The 12,538-nt window shown below is 56.1% G+C and overlaps 1 protein-coding gene across 1 annotated transcript; it reads right to left on the bottom strand.

Annotated features, from left to right (window-relative positions):
* Positions 1–1,683: 1,683 nt before the first annotated feature.
* On the bottom strand, positions 1,684–5,041 carry LOC129515781 (basic proline-rich protein-like). The gene is made up of 3 exons (XM_055334795.1): positions 4,562–5,041; positions 4,111–4,400; positions 1,684–3,718 (listed from the first exon to the last, which is right to left on the bottom strand). Exons 1-3 carry the CDS (start codon positions 5,039–5,041, stop codon positions 1,684–1,686), a joined length of 2,805 nt encoding a protein of 934 aa, XP_055190770.1.
* Positions 5,042–12,538: the final 7,497 nt, after the last annotated feature.

Below are 12,538 nucleotides of genomic sequence, written 5' to 3'. Positions count from 1 at the left end.
ATTGGCCGGTGCAGGGAATCTGCACAGTTGGTGTCAGAGGTGCTGGGAGTAGGAAGCGTTTGCTCCTGGTACGTCTCTCCGAGGCAGCATCCCGCAGAGGACCCGTGGAGGCCGGGGCTCTGGCCCACGGGCCTGGGTGGGACTGGTCTCCTCCTTTCTGCTTGAAACTGCTTCCCCCTTGGCCTTGGCCGAGTGCTGCTCTGCTGAATGCTTCCTGGGATCTGCCCTCCACTACCCAGGCCCTCTCCTGCATCGTGCGACGCTTCCTCGAGTGCCAGCCCCCTGGCTCACGGGGCGGTTTCCTTCCTAAATGTGTGCTCCAGGCCGGTGTAGCCAGTGGTGAGGCCGTGTGAGGAGCGGGGGTGGGCCGGCCCGACCCTCAGAACCCCACGCGTCTCCCGCCGGCCTGCCGTGGAATCTAGGCCGGGGCTCTGCCCGTGGGCGTACGAGGTCACGGGAGGAGCAGGGCCGAGCCTGTGGCTGCTACTCTGTCTCCAGCTTTTATCTGCAGGCTGTGGAGACCAAGGCAAACTTGGCTGTGGCAGCCGATCACACTACAGTTTAAGTACTGGAGCAATCCTAAAGCTTGCCTGTAAAAGACTTCTAGGATGCGGATCATTACAGAGCAGAAAGGCCAGCAGTTGATGAAATGAGGCCAAACAGTCCCAACAGATGTTGCACCTGAGCTGCCATCCAAAGGGTGTTCTCTCGCCCCTGGTGCCCCTCATCCCTCCTGCTCCAGGGAGCTCCAGGTCCTGGACCCGTCCTCCACCTGCGGGGCAGCGGGCCCTGCGGATGCCCAGGACTTCTGTGTCCACCAGAGGGACCTCTGCACCCGAGGAGCACTTGCCCTCCTTTCCCCCAGTGACTTCCAGGACTCGGTATGTCCCTGTATGGCTCTCTTCCTTCTGTTTGGGACCCTCCAGCCCTACTGTTAACTTAGTTAAATGAGGTGGGGGCGCCTGCCCGGCTCAGTCGGTAAAGCAGGCAACTGTTGATCTCGGGTTGTGAGTTCAAGCCCCACATGAGGTGTAGAGATTCTTTAAATAAATAAATCATTAAAAAATACTGTAGGATGAGGTGTTTACTCCCTAGAATGAAGATGTACTGAAGCCTGCAATACCGGGAGTTGACAAGTCTGTGGAGAAAGTAGAATCTTCATGCCTTGGTTATGGGAGTGCCTATGAGTTTGGTTTTTTCTCAAAGATTTTATTTACTCATGAGAGACCCAGAGAGAGGCAGAGACGCAGGCAGAGGGAGAAGGAAGCAGGCTCCACGCAGGGAGCCTGATGTGGGACTCGATCCCGGGATCACGACCCGAGCCAGAGGCAGAGGCTCACTACTGAGCCCTCAGCAGATAAGCCCCTACGGGGGTCTTATCTGGAACAGTCTGCAGTGTCTCATACCTTGAGCCGACACTGAGCATCTGGCTCAGCGTTTCCACTCCCAGGCGTTCACCCCAACTAAATAAAAATGTGTGTCCACTGAAGTCTTGTAGGAGAATTAGCTTGGCCGCTTTCTTTGGAGGAGTCGCAGCTGGAGACAACACAGCCGCCTGTGGACACATGAATCCTGTTCTGTTCATACAATGGGCTGCTACTCAGTAATAGAAATGGAAAATACTGATAAATCTGCAAACATTATGCCAACTGAAAAGGGTCAGACACATGGGAATGTGCGTTCCTAGTGACAGGGGTCGTGACCCAGAAGCAGCGCCTGGTGGTGATCCCGGTGACCTGTGACCCCGGTGACCGCGGGGGCTGGTGGGTCCCTGGGGCGGTGACCCCGTGACCGGGGGAGCTGGTGGGTCCCTGGGGCGGTGACCCCGGTGACCGCGGGGGCTGGTGGGTCCCTGGGGCGGTGACCCCGTGACCGGGGGAGCTGGTGGGTCCCTGGGGTGGCGACCCTGGTGACCGCGGGGGCTGGTGGGTCCCTGGGGCGGTGACCCCGAGACCGGGGGAGCTGGTGGGTCCCTGGGGCGGTGACCCTGGTGACCGGGGGAGCTGGTGGGTCCCTGGGGCGGTGACCCCGTGACCGGGGGAGCTGGTGGGTCCCTGGGGCGGTGACCCCGGTGACCGCGGGGGCTGGTGGGTCCCTGGGGCGGTGACCCCGGTGACCGGGGGGCTGGTGGGTCCCTGGGGCGGTGACCCCGGTGACCGCGGGGGCTGGTGGGTCCCTGGGGCGGCTGACCCTGGTGGACCGCGAGGGAGCTGGTGGGTCCCTGGGGCGGTGACCCCGGTGACCGCGGGGGCTGGTGGGTCCCTGGGGCGGTGACCCCGGTGACCGCGGGGGCTGGTGGGTCCCTGGGGCGGTGACCCCGTGACCGGGGGAGCTGGTGGGTCCCTGGGGCGGTGACCCCGTGACCGGGGGAGCTGGTGGGTCCCTGGGGCGGCGACCCCGGTGACCGGGGGAGCTGGTGGGTCCCTGGGGCGGCGACCCTGGTGACCGCAGGGGCTGGTGGGTCCCTGGGGCGGTGACCCCGGTGACCGGGGGAGCTGGTGGGTCCCTGGGGCGGCGACCCCGGTGACCGCGGGGGCTGGTGGGTCCCTGGGGCGGTGACCCCGTGACCGGGGGAGCTGGTGGGTCCCTGGGGCGGTGACCGGAGGAGCTGGTGGGTCCCTGGGGCGGTGACCCCGGTGACCGGGGGAGCTGGTGGGTCCCTGGGGCGGTGCGACCCCGGTGACCGCGGGGGAGCTGGTGGGTCCCTGGGGCGGTGACCCCGGTGACCGCGGGGGCTGGTGGGTCCCTGGGGCGGTGACCCTCGGTGACCGGCGGGGGGCTGGTGGGTCCCTGGGGCGGTGACCCCGGTGACCGCGGGGGCTGGTGGGTCCCTGGGGCGGTGACCCCGGTGACCGGGGGGCTGGTGGGTCCCTGGGGCGGCGACCCCGTGACCGGGGGAGCTGGTGGGTCCCTGGGGCGGCGACCCCGGTGACCGGGGGAGCTGGTGGGTCCCTGGGGCGGCGACCCCGGTGACCGGGGGAGCTGGTGGGTCCCTGGGGCGGCGACCCGGTGACCGCGGGAGCTGGTGGGTCCCTGGGGCGGTGACCCCGGTGACCGCGGGGGCTGGTGGGTCCCTGGGGCGGCGACCCTGGTGACCGGGGGAGCTGGTGGGTCCCTGGGGCGGCGACCCCGGTGACCGCGGGGGCTGGTGGGTCCCTGGGGCGGCGACCCTGGTGACCGCAGGGGCTGGTGGGTCCCTGGGGCGGTGACCCCGGTGACCGCGGGGGCTGGTGGGTCCCTGGGGCGGCGACCCCGGTGACCGGGGGAGCTGGTGGGTCCCTGGGGCGGCGACCCCGGTGACCGCGGGGGCTGGTGGGTCCCTGGGGCGGCGACCCTGGTGACCGCAGGGGCTGGTGGGTCCCTGGGGCGGTGACCCCGGTGACCGCGGGGGCTGGTGGGTCCCTGGGGCGGTGACCCCGAGACCGGGGGAGCTGGTGGGTCCCTGGGGCGGCGACCCCGAGACCGGGGGAGCTGGTGGGTCCCTGGGGCGGTGACCCCGGTGACCGGGGGAGCTGGTGGGTCCCTGGGGCGGCGACCCCGGTGACCGCGGGGGCTGGTGGGTCCCTGGGGCGGCCCTGGGGCGGCGCGGGGAAGGCAAGGAAGCCGCGGGCCGGGACGCGGGTGCCGTGGGCCGTGGGAGCTGGCGCAGGCGCACGGCGCTGGCTGCAGCAGCAGAGGGCACGTCAAGGTCGCGGCCCGGGTGTTGGGCCCCAGGACCCTGGAGCGTTCCGAGGCGCGGAGGCGGAGGCGGAGGCGGAGGCGGAGGCGGAGGCGGAGGCGGAGGCGGAGGCGGAGGCCTGCCCTGGGCTCTCGGATTCCCGCGTCCTCCCTCCCGGCGGGCAGAGCCCCAAGGCCTTGACCGCGGCTCCCCTCCGCAGCGGCACCCGGGGGCGTCCCCGTCAGCCTCGATCTTAAGTGACGTCGCCCTCAGGCCTAGGGTCCCGCGTCCGTCCCTCCTCGGCTCAGGGGCGCGGGGCGGGGAAGCGGGCGGGGGCCTCAGTCGTGCAGGAGCTGGCCCCGCCGCGGGCGCTCGTGCCCACCCCGGCGCCCCGGTCCCGTCCCCTTCCCCCTCCCCCTCCCCCTCCCCCTCCCAGGGGCGGGGCGAGCGACCAGCAGCCCCCCCAGCTGAAGCCCGCGGGCGGCGGTCCGGGGCGGGCGGGCTGCGTCCGGGCTCCCGAGCGCAGCGGGCAGGGCGGGGCCCGAGTCCTCCCGGCGGAGGAGAGCGCGACCCGGCCGCGGGCCTGCTGAGGCGTCCGGGCGGGCCCACGACCGCGTCCCTCCCCGGCCACGACCCCCGACGCCCGGGCGGCCCGCGGCGGCCCGCGGCGGCACTTCCGGTTCCGCTTTCCGAGGCCCGCCCCCCGGGCCGGCGCGCCCAATCCGGGCCAGGCGCGCTCTGGCTGCGGCCAATCAGTGACTGCGTCCTCCGGACCGGGTCTGAGGAGGCGGCCCCAGGACGGGGGGAGGGCAGGGCAGGGGAGGGCAGGGCAGGGCAGGGCAGGGAGCCGCACGGGGCGGGGTGGGGGGGGCGCGGGGAGGGGGACGGAGGAGGGAGCCGCACGGGGCGGGGGGCACTGCGCAGGTGTGCGGCTGGGTGACCGCCCTGGCACCAGCGGGAGCCCCGTGGCCCCCCGCAGGTGCAGCGCCCGCCGTGCCCGCCGTGCCCCCGTGCCCGAAGGACCGAGAGCTGCCGACCAGCCCTGTTCCCCTCCCCGCCCGCCTCCCCTACGCGCGCCCCGCCCAGCGCCACCGCGCCCTCCGTGGGCCTCGACTTACCCGTCCGTGCCTCTCTTGAGGTGCCTCGGGGAAGCTGTCTTTGCCTCGCGGGGCCCAGAGTCTGTCTACCAGGCGGGGCCGTGAAGTCCGAGGACGGGCGACCGGAGGGGGTGCGGGGGGGGGTCAGGGGTGCGCAGGGAGGTCCCCCGGGCCGGGCCCGAGGCCGCGCAGACGCCGGGCAGGGAGCGCTCGGCACGGGGGAGGCGATGGCCCTTGGGGCGCCCGCAGGGCCAGGGAGGCCGAGGGGCGCGATGCCCCGGGTCATGGCAACCCAGTGACCAGCGAAAACCCCCACCTCCGTGACCAAGTGCCTCGAGGAGACGGGCGAGCAGTGCGCGTCCGGAGGGATGGAGTCCCGGAGTCCCGGAGTCCCGGAGTCCCGGAGTCCCGGAGTCCCGGAGTCCCGGAGCGCAGGCGGGAGGCCCCCAGAGGCTCCTCCCGGGGACCCCGCGTGACCTTGGACAGGCTCGCCAGACACGCCGGCCTCCTAGGCATCCCCTAAACAGCGGAGCAGGGCTTCAGAGCTCAGGGGGCTGGACAGTCCAGGCAAGCAGCCTCTCGTCCGGACCCCCAGAAGGTGCGACACCAAGGGTGAACCCCGGCGGGGCTCCCTGTGGACTCGGGATGCCGCTGGGTCAGCGTGGGCTGCTGTTGTAGCAAAGCTACCCTGTGGTACCTGGCATGTGGGCGATGGAGGCCTGGCGGGGCAGGCGGTGTTTGTGAGGTCTCTGCACCTTCCCCTCCATTTTGCTGAGAACCTGGAAGTGCTCTAAGAAGTCAAGTTCTTTAAAACACTTTGGTGCGGGAGAAGGAGGGGCTGCTTGCTGGAATAACGTCCTCGTGAGGCCTGTCGTGAACGTTCCTTCTCTCCTACAACATCCCACCAGAGTTCAAGCCCACCCTGGACTTGGTGGCTTTATCACAAGTCTTCCCAGAAACCACAGATTTTCCTGCCGCCCTAAATCCTTAAGGTCCTTCACACCCAAAGATGAAAGAATCGAGGAGGGTGTCAGCACCCACTTTGTCATCCGCAGCACGTGCCGTACACCCGCGCCCTCAGTACCTGCTCCTGAGTCCCAGGACATCATGTCCTCGGGCCCAGGGCAGATTGATCCATGTGCACCTGCCCCTCGGTGCCCTCCCAGAGGTGCTGTCGGCCCGGGCGCAGAGCCTGACGTGGGACCGCCGTGCCTCCTCTCCTGCCTCTCTCTCCCCTCGTAACCTGCCCACAGAAACCCAGCAAGGCTGTGAGAACACCTGCAGCGTTCCTGGTGTCCACGGCCTTCGTCATCCCCCTAGAATTCCTCCAGGCATTTTAGGCTGAGCTCCCCACCTCCACTCTCGTTTCCTCACTCCCACTCCTCTCCAGTCTTCAGATTGCAGCCAAAATGTCTTAAAAATCCACTGCCACTCAGAATCCGCGAAGCTAATCCACCACTGTCACAAGCTAAGTACAAAATCGCGTGAACATATCAATAGAAGCGGAGAAGGCGTTGGACAGAACCCAACCGTGTTCATGACACAAACTCGCGTCCGACTAGGACAGAGGCGGACTCCATCAGCTTGATAAGGAGCACCCACAAAAACCCTGTCTTAGTGGTGTCGCCTCCCACCGCTCCTTCCCAGGACGCACTGGAAGTCCTGGCCCAAGAATAACACAAGGAAATGAAAGGAATGGAGCTTGGGAAGGGAGAAGTAAAAAGATCTTTGTCCACAAGTGTCATGATGGTCCATGTAGGACATCCCACTTCCGCGCTCAACGCCTACATCAAATTGTATTGAATACAGGATACACCTTGGGGTCCTTAAGATGTCATGTAAGCCCCAGGTTGTTCTGCAGACACGTTTGGCTGCGTAGTCCCTTGCTCGCTCTGTTCCACTTCCCCGACTGTGCAGAGCACCGAGGGCGGGTCTTCCACCTGCCCTTCCTTCCGTCTCCCTGGAGCTTCACGACTGGTCTTCCTTCTTCCAAGATCCCCTTCCCCAAATCCCAGTGCCTCTCCAGGGCCTTGACGGAAGCTGCCCTGTGCCCCACTCACCGGCTGGCACCCCAAACCCTGCTGGTCAGCCTCTAGAAGGTACAGATGTTGCTCAGACTAGGCACCCGCCGTGGGCAGGTGGGGAGACACCTATTGGTATAGGGGATGAAGTCACATGAACAGATTGTCCTGCTTTCCAAACCTCAAACAATGCTGAGGTGGGGTCTACACGGTTCCTTCAGGGACCCCAGCCAGGCGGAGCACCCAGTCTACAGGGGTGGCCAGCGTGGTAATGCGTCTGATCAACTTTCCCCCCATTCCTGGTGCTCCTCCACCTGGACTCACCTCCCGATGAACCGCCTGCACCCAGCAGCATGTCTCACGTGATATTTTTAAAAGTGACCCCCTCTGTGGACGAAAAGCCCCCTGGTCCTCAATTTCTCTTCCTGCTGCCTCATTATTGGTGCATAGAAATGCAACAGATTTCTGCAAGTTCACTTTGTGTCTTTTACTGAATTTATCAGTTTTAGCAGTTTTTGATGGAGATTTTTGGGTTTTCTATACAGAAAATCGTTCATCATCAAATAGTGAAAGCTTGACATCTTCCTAGCTGATTTGGATGCCTTTTATTTCTTTTTGTTGTCTCAGTGCTGTGGCTAGGGCTTCCGGGCTGTGTTGAATCAGAGTGATGAGGGCAGACATCCCTGTCTTGGTCCTGGCTATAGAGGAAAAGTGCTTCGTTTTTCCCTATTGAGGATGATATTCTGGGTTTTTCATCTAAGGTTTTTATTATGTTGAGATACATCCCCTCTAAACTTAACCTGTTGAGGGTTTTCACCATGGCTGGATGTTATGTTTTGTCAGTGCTTTTTAAATTTTTTTTTCTTTTTTAAGATTTTACTTATTTATTCATGACAGAGAGAGAGAGAGAGAGACAGGCAGAGGGAGAAGCAGGCCCCATGCAGGGAGTCCGATGTGGGACTCAGTGACTCCAGGATCACGCCCCGGGCTGAAGGCAGGTGCCAAACTGCTGAGCCACCCAGGCATCCCCTGTCAGTGCTTTTTCTGCATTTGTTGAAATGGTCACTTGGGGGGATCCCTGGGTGACTCAGTGGTTTGGCGCCTGCCTTTGGCCCAGGGCGTGATCCTGGAGTCCCGGGATCGAGTCCCACGTCAGGCTCCCGGCATGGAGCCTTCTCCCTCCTCCTGTGTCTCTGCCTCTCTCTCTCTCTCTCTCTGTCTATCACAAATAGATAAATAAATAAATCTTTAAAAAAAATAAATGGTCACTTGGTTCTTATCCTTTCTTTTAATAATGTGGTGTATCGCGTGATTGATTTGTTAATATTGAACCATCTTGGCAACCCAGGAATAACTCCCACTTGATCATGGTGAATAATTTATTTAATGTATTGTTTGATTCACTGTGCTAGTTTGTTATTGAGACTTTTTGATCTCTGTTAATCGGGGATATTGACCTTTAGTTCTCTCTCTCTCTCTCTCTTCCTCTCTCTCTCTCTCTTTGTAATGGGGTCTTTATCTGGTATTGGTATCAGGGTAATGCTGGCTTCATAGAATGAATTTGAAAGTTTTTCTTCCATTTCTTTTTTTTTTAGGGGGGGGGCATAATTTGAGAAGAATGGATATTAACTCTTCTTTAGATATCCAGTGGAATTGCTCTGGGAAGGCCATCTGGTCCTGGACTTTGTTTGTTGGCAGATTTTTGATTGCTGATTCAATTTGTTTGCTGGTTATCTGTCTGTTCCAGTTTCTTATTTTTCCTTTTTCCTTTTTGCTATTTTATCTATTTCTAGGAATTGATCTATTTCTTCCAGGTTCTAAGTTGCTGGCATATAATTTTTCATAATGTTCTCTTATAATCGTTGGTATTTCTGTGGTGTTTGTTGTTATTTCTCTTCTCTCATTTGTGATTTTATTTGGGTCCTTTCTCAACTTTCTTTTTTTAAAAGAGATTTTATTTATTTACTCATGAAAGACACAGAGAGAGAGGCAGAGACACAGGCAGAGAGAAAATCAGGCTCCATGCGGGGAGCCTGATGTGGGACTCAATCCCCCAGGGCCCCGGGATCCTGACTGGAGCCAAAGCAGATGCTCAACCACCGAGGCACCCAGGTGCCTTGCTGATTCAATTCCTTTGCTAGTTATGGGTCTGTTCACATTTTCTATTTCTTCCTATTTCAGTTTTGCTCGTTTGCACATTTCTAGGGATTTGTCCATTTCTTCCAGGTCTCCCAGTTTGTTAGCGTATAATCTTTCATAGTATTCCCTTATAATTGTCTTATTTTTCTGGTGTTGATTGTGATCTCTCCTCTCTCATTTGTGATTTTATTTACAGAAGGTCCCTTCTCTTTTCTTGTTGATGAGGCTGGCTAGGGCTTGATCCATTTTATTAAGTATTTTGAAGAACCGGCTCTTAGTTTCGCTATTCCATTCTACTGTTTTGTTGTTTCTGTATTGTCTATTTCTGCTCTCATCTTTATTATTTCCCTTCTGCTGCAGGCTTTAGGCTTTGTTGCTGTCCTTTTCCAGCTCCCTTAGGTGTAGGGTTAGGTTGTGTATTGGAGACTTCTTGTTTCTTGAGGTAGGCCTGTATCACTATGTACTTCCCTCTTAGGACTGTCTTTACTACATCCCAGAGGTTTGGAGAAACATGTTTTCATTTTCATTTGTTTCTATATATTTTCTAAATTCCCTCTTTAATTTCCTGGTTGCTCCATTCATTCTCTAGTAGGATGTTCATAATCTCCACGTATTTTTGGTCTGTCCAAATTTTTTCTTGCTCTTGACTTTGAGTTTCATGGTGTCGTGGTCTGAATATGTGCATGGTATGATCTCAATCTTCTTGTACCTGTTGAGGGCTGATTTGTGGCCCATGATGTGATCTGTTCTGGAGAGTGTCCCATGTGCACTTGAAACGAATATGTATTCTGCTGCTTTAGGATGAAATGTTCTGACTCTATCTGTTGAGTCCCTCTGGTCCAGAGAGTCAAGGCCATTGTTCCTCTGTTGACTTTTGCATAGATGATCGTAAGTGGATGTTAAAATCCCCTGTAGTTGTATTATTATCAGTGAGTTTCTGTATGTCTGTTGTTAATTGGTTTCTATATTTAGGTACTCCCATGTTGGTGGCATAAATATTTACAGTTGTTCGATCTGATAATCAGATAGAGATTGATAGTTTTCTTAATTATGAAATAATGCCCTTCTTCATCTCTTCTTACAGTATTTGTTCTTTCATTTTTTAACTTAAAGATTTTATTTATTTATTCATGAGAGATATATATATAGAGAAGCAGAGGCAGAAACATAGGCAGAGGGAGAGGCAGGATCCCCAAGGGAAGGCCGATGTGGGACTCGATCCTGGGACCCGGGAATCACACCCTGAGCTGAAGGCAGATGCTCAACCACTGAGCCACCAGGTGTCCCCAGTGTTTGGTTTCAAATCTAGTTTGTCTGATATAAGTACGGGTCCTCCAGCTTTCTTTTTATGTCCATTAGCGTGATAGATGATTTTCCATCCCCTGACTTTCAATCTGCTGGTGTCTATAGGTCTAAGGTGAGCATCTGTAGGCAGCATATACATGGATCTTGGTTTTTTTTTTAAAGATTGTATTTATTCATGAAAGAGAGAGAGAGAGAGAGAGAGGCAGAAACCTAGGCAGAGAGAGAAGCAGGCTCCCCACCAGGAGCCCGATGTGGGACTGGATCCCTGACTCCAGGATCACACCCTGAGCCGCAGGCAGAGGCTCAACCCCTGAGTCACCCAGGCTTCCCAGATCTTGTTTTTTTAATCCACTCTGATATCCTATATCTTTTGATTGGAGCATTTATTCCATCTGCATTCAGAGTGATTATCGAAAGAGATGAATTTAGTGCCTTTGTGTTACCGGTAGAGTTGGTGTTTCTGGCGATGTTCTCTGGTCCTTTCCAGTCTTTGTTGGTTTTGGTCTCTTTTTTCCCCCACTAGAAGAGTCCCCCTTAAAATTCCTTGCCAGACTGGTTTAGGGGTCATGAACTCCTTTATTTTTTGCCTGTCTGGGAAACTCTTTATCTCTCCTTCCATCCTGAATGACAGACTTGCTGAAGAAAGAATTCTTGGCTGCATACATTTCCCATTCAGTATATTGAATATTTCCTTCCACTCCTTTCTGGGCCGCCAAGTCTGTGGACAGATCTGCTGCAAATTGGATTCATCCTCCTTGTAGGTTAAGGACTCCCCCACACACACAAACCCCGCCTCCGCCACTTTCAGGATTCTTTCCTTGTCTGTGTATTTTGTGAATTTGACTACGATGTGCCTTGGCGATGGTCGGCTTCTGTTGAATTTAGTGGGAGTTCTCTGTGCTCTTGTTTTCAGTGTCTGTGTCCTTCCTTGGGTTAGAGAAGTTTACATAATTTGTTCAAATAAAACTTCTGCCCCTTTTTCTCTCTCTTCATCTTCTGAGTCTCCTATGATACGGATGTTATTGTTTTAATAAGTGGCTGAGTTCCCTACGTCTGCCTCTGTGGTCCATAACCTTTCTTGTTTTTAAGGCTTCCACTTGGGACTGCATCTCAGTTATAGCATTTTTAACGTTGGCCTGACTAGATTTTAGTTCTTTTATTTCTACAGTAAAGGATTCTCTAGTTTTCTTCTGTGCTCTTTTTCCAGCCCAGCTGCTATCTTTATAATCATTGTATTAAACCCTAGTCAGACATCATATATGTGTATTGATGAACTTCCTAGCTGTGAGTACCAGGAGGTTTTTTTGGAGGTGAATTTCTCCATCTCATTATTTTATCCAAAAAGAAGGAAGAAAAAGAAAAAAAACAAGAAAAACAACAATAACAACAACAGCAACTGCTCCCTCACCCCCCAAAAAAAAGACCACTAGATCCTGTGTGTGTTTTGGCCTGCTTGTTAAAAGAATCTAAAATATTCTAAATATGGTTAAGTAAATTATGACGGCAAAGAAAGAACCAAGTTGTTGCCCCTGGACCATAGCTGCTGGGTTTTAGCCTGCCTCCTCCTCTTTTCGCCCCCACCCTGCTAGATTCTACAGACAGGGCTCTCATCCACAGAAAATTAAGCTTGAACATTCAAGTTTATTCCACAACCTCTGAAAACATTCGTTTCTTAGCCACCCCTCTGATTTGGGGTGGCTAAGAAACTACATACACCCAGGAGTGGTTAAATCTTTGTGGAGTCCAGGGAAAAATCAAAACACAGAATATTTTGTTCAAAGAGCAGGGGAAAAACGCCCATTAAAGTTACTAGATATAAAGTTTCTTTCCTCTGTGCTCTCTTTCTTAATTGATATGGTGTTTTGTTGTTGTTGTTGTTGTTGTTATTTTGCTTTTATTGTTGCCATTGATTTTTTTGCCTATGGTGCTGTGATATTTGATGTCATTCTAAACAAAGAAAATTTAATGTATATTAGCATATATATTTTTTTAAATTTTTATTTATTTATTTATGATAGTCACAGAGAGAGAGAGAGATAGAGAGAGAGAGAGAGAGAGAGAGAGGCAGAGACATAGGCAGAGGGAGAAGCAGGCTCCATGCAGGGAGCCCGACGTGGGATTCGATCTCGGATCTCCAGGATCACGCCCTGGGCCAAAGGCAGGCGCCAAACCGCTGCGCCACCCAGGGATCCCTATTAGCATATATTTTACCATTCATCTGTATATTGTGCAATGCCAGTTTTAAATGCAAATAGAACATTTAACTTGTATGCAGAATCGTAGTAATTAAACAGTTGTGATTTTAGCTTGGGAAAAAA

The sequence above is a fragment of the Nyctereutes procyonoides genome, unplaced genomic scaffold (assembly GCF_905146905.1).
Source record: "Nyctereutes procyonoides isolate TBG_1078 unplaced genomic scaffold, NYPRO_anot_genome, whole genome shotgun sequence".
In the NCBI taxonomy this organism is placed as follows: domain Eukaryota; kingdom Metazoa; phylum Chordata; class Mammalia; order Carnivora; family Canidae; genus Nyctereutes; species Nyctereutes procyonoides.
Note: the sequence above shows the minus strand (reverse complement) of the source record. Positions and strands in the feature narration are given on the sequence as shown.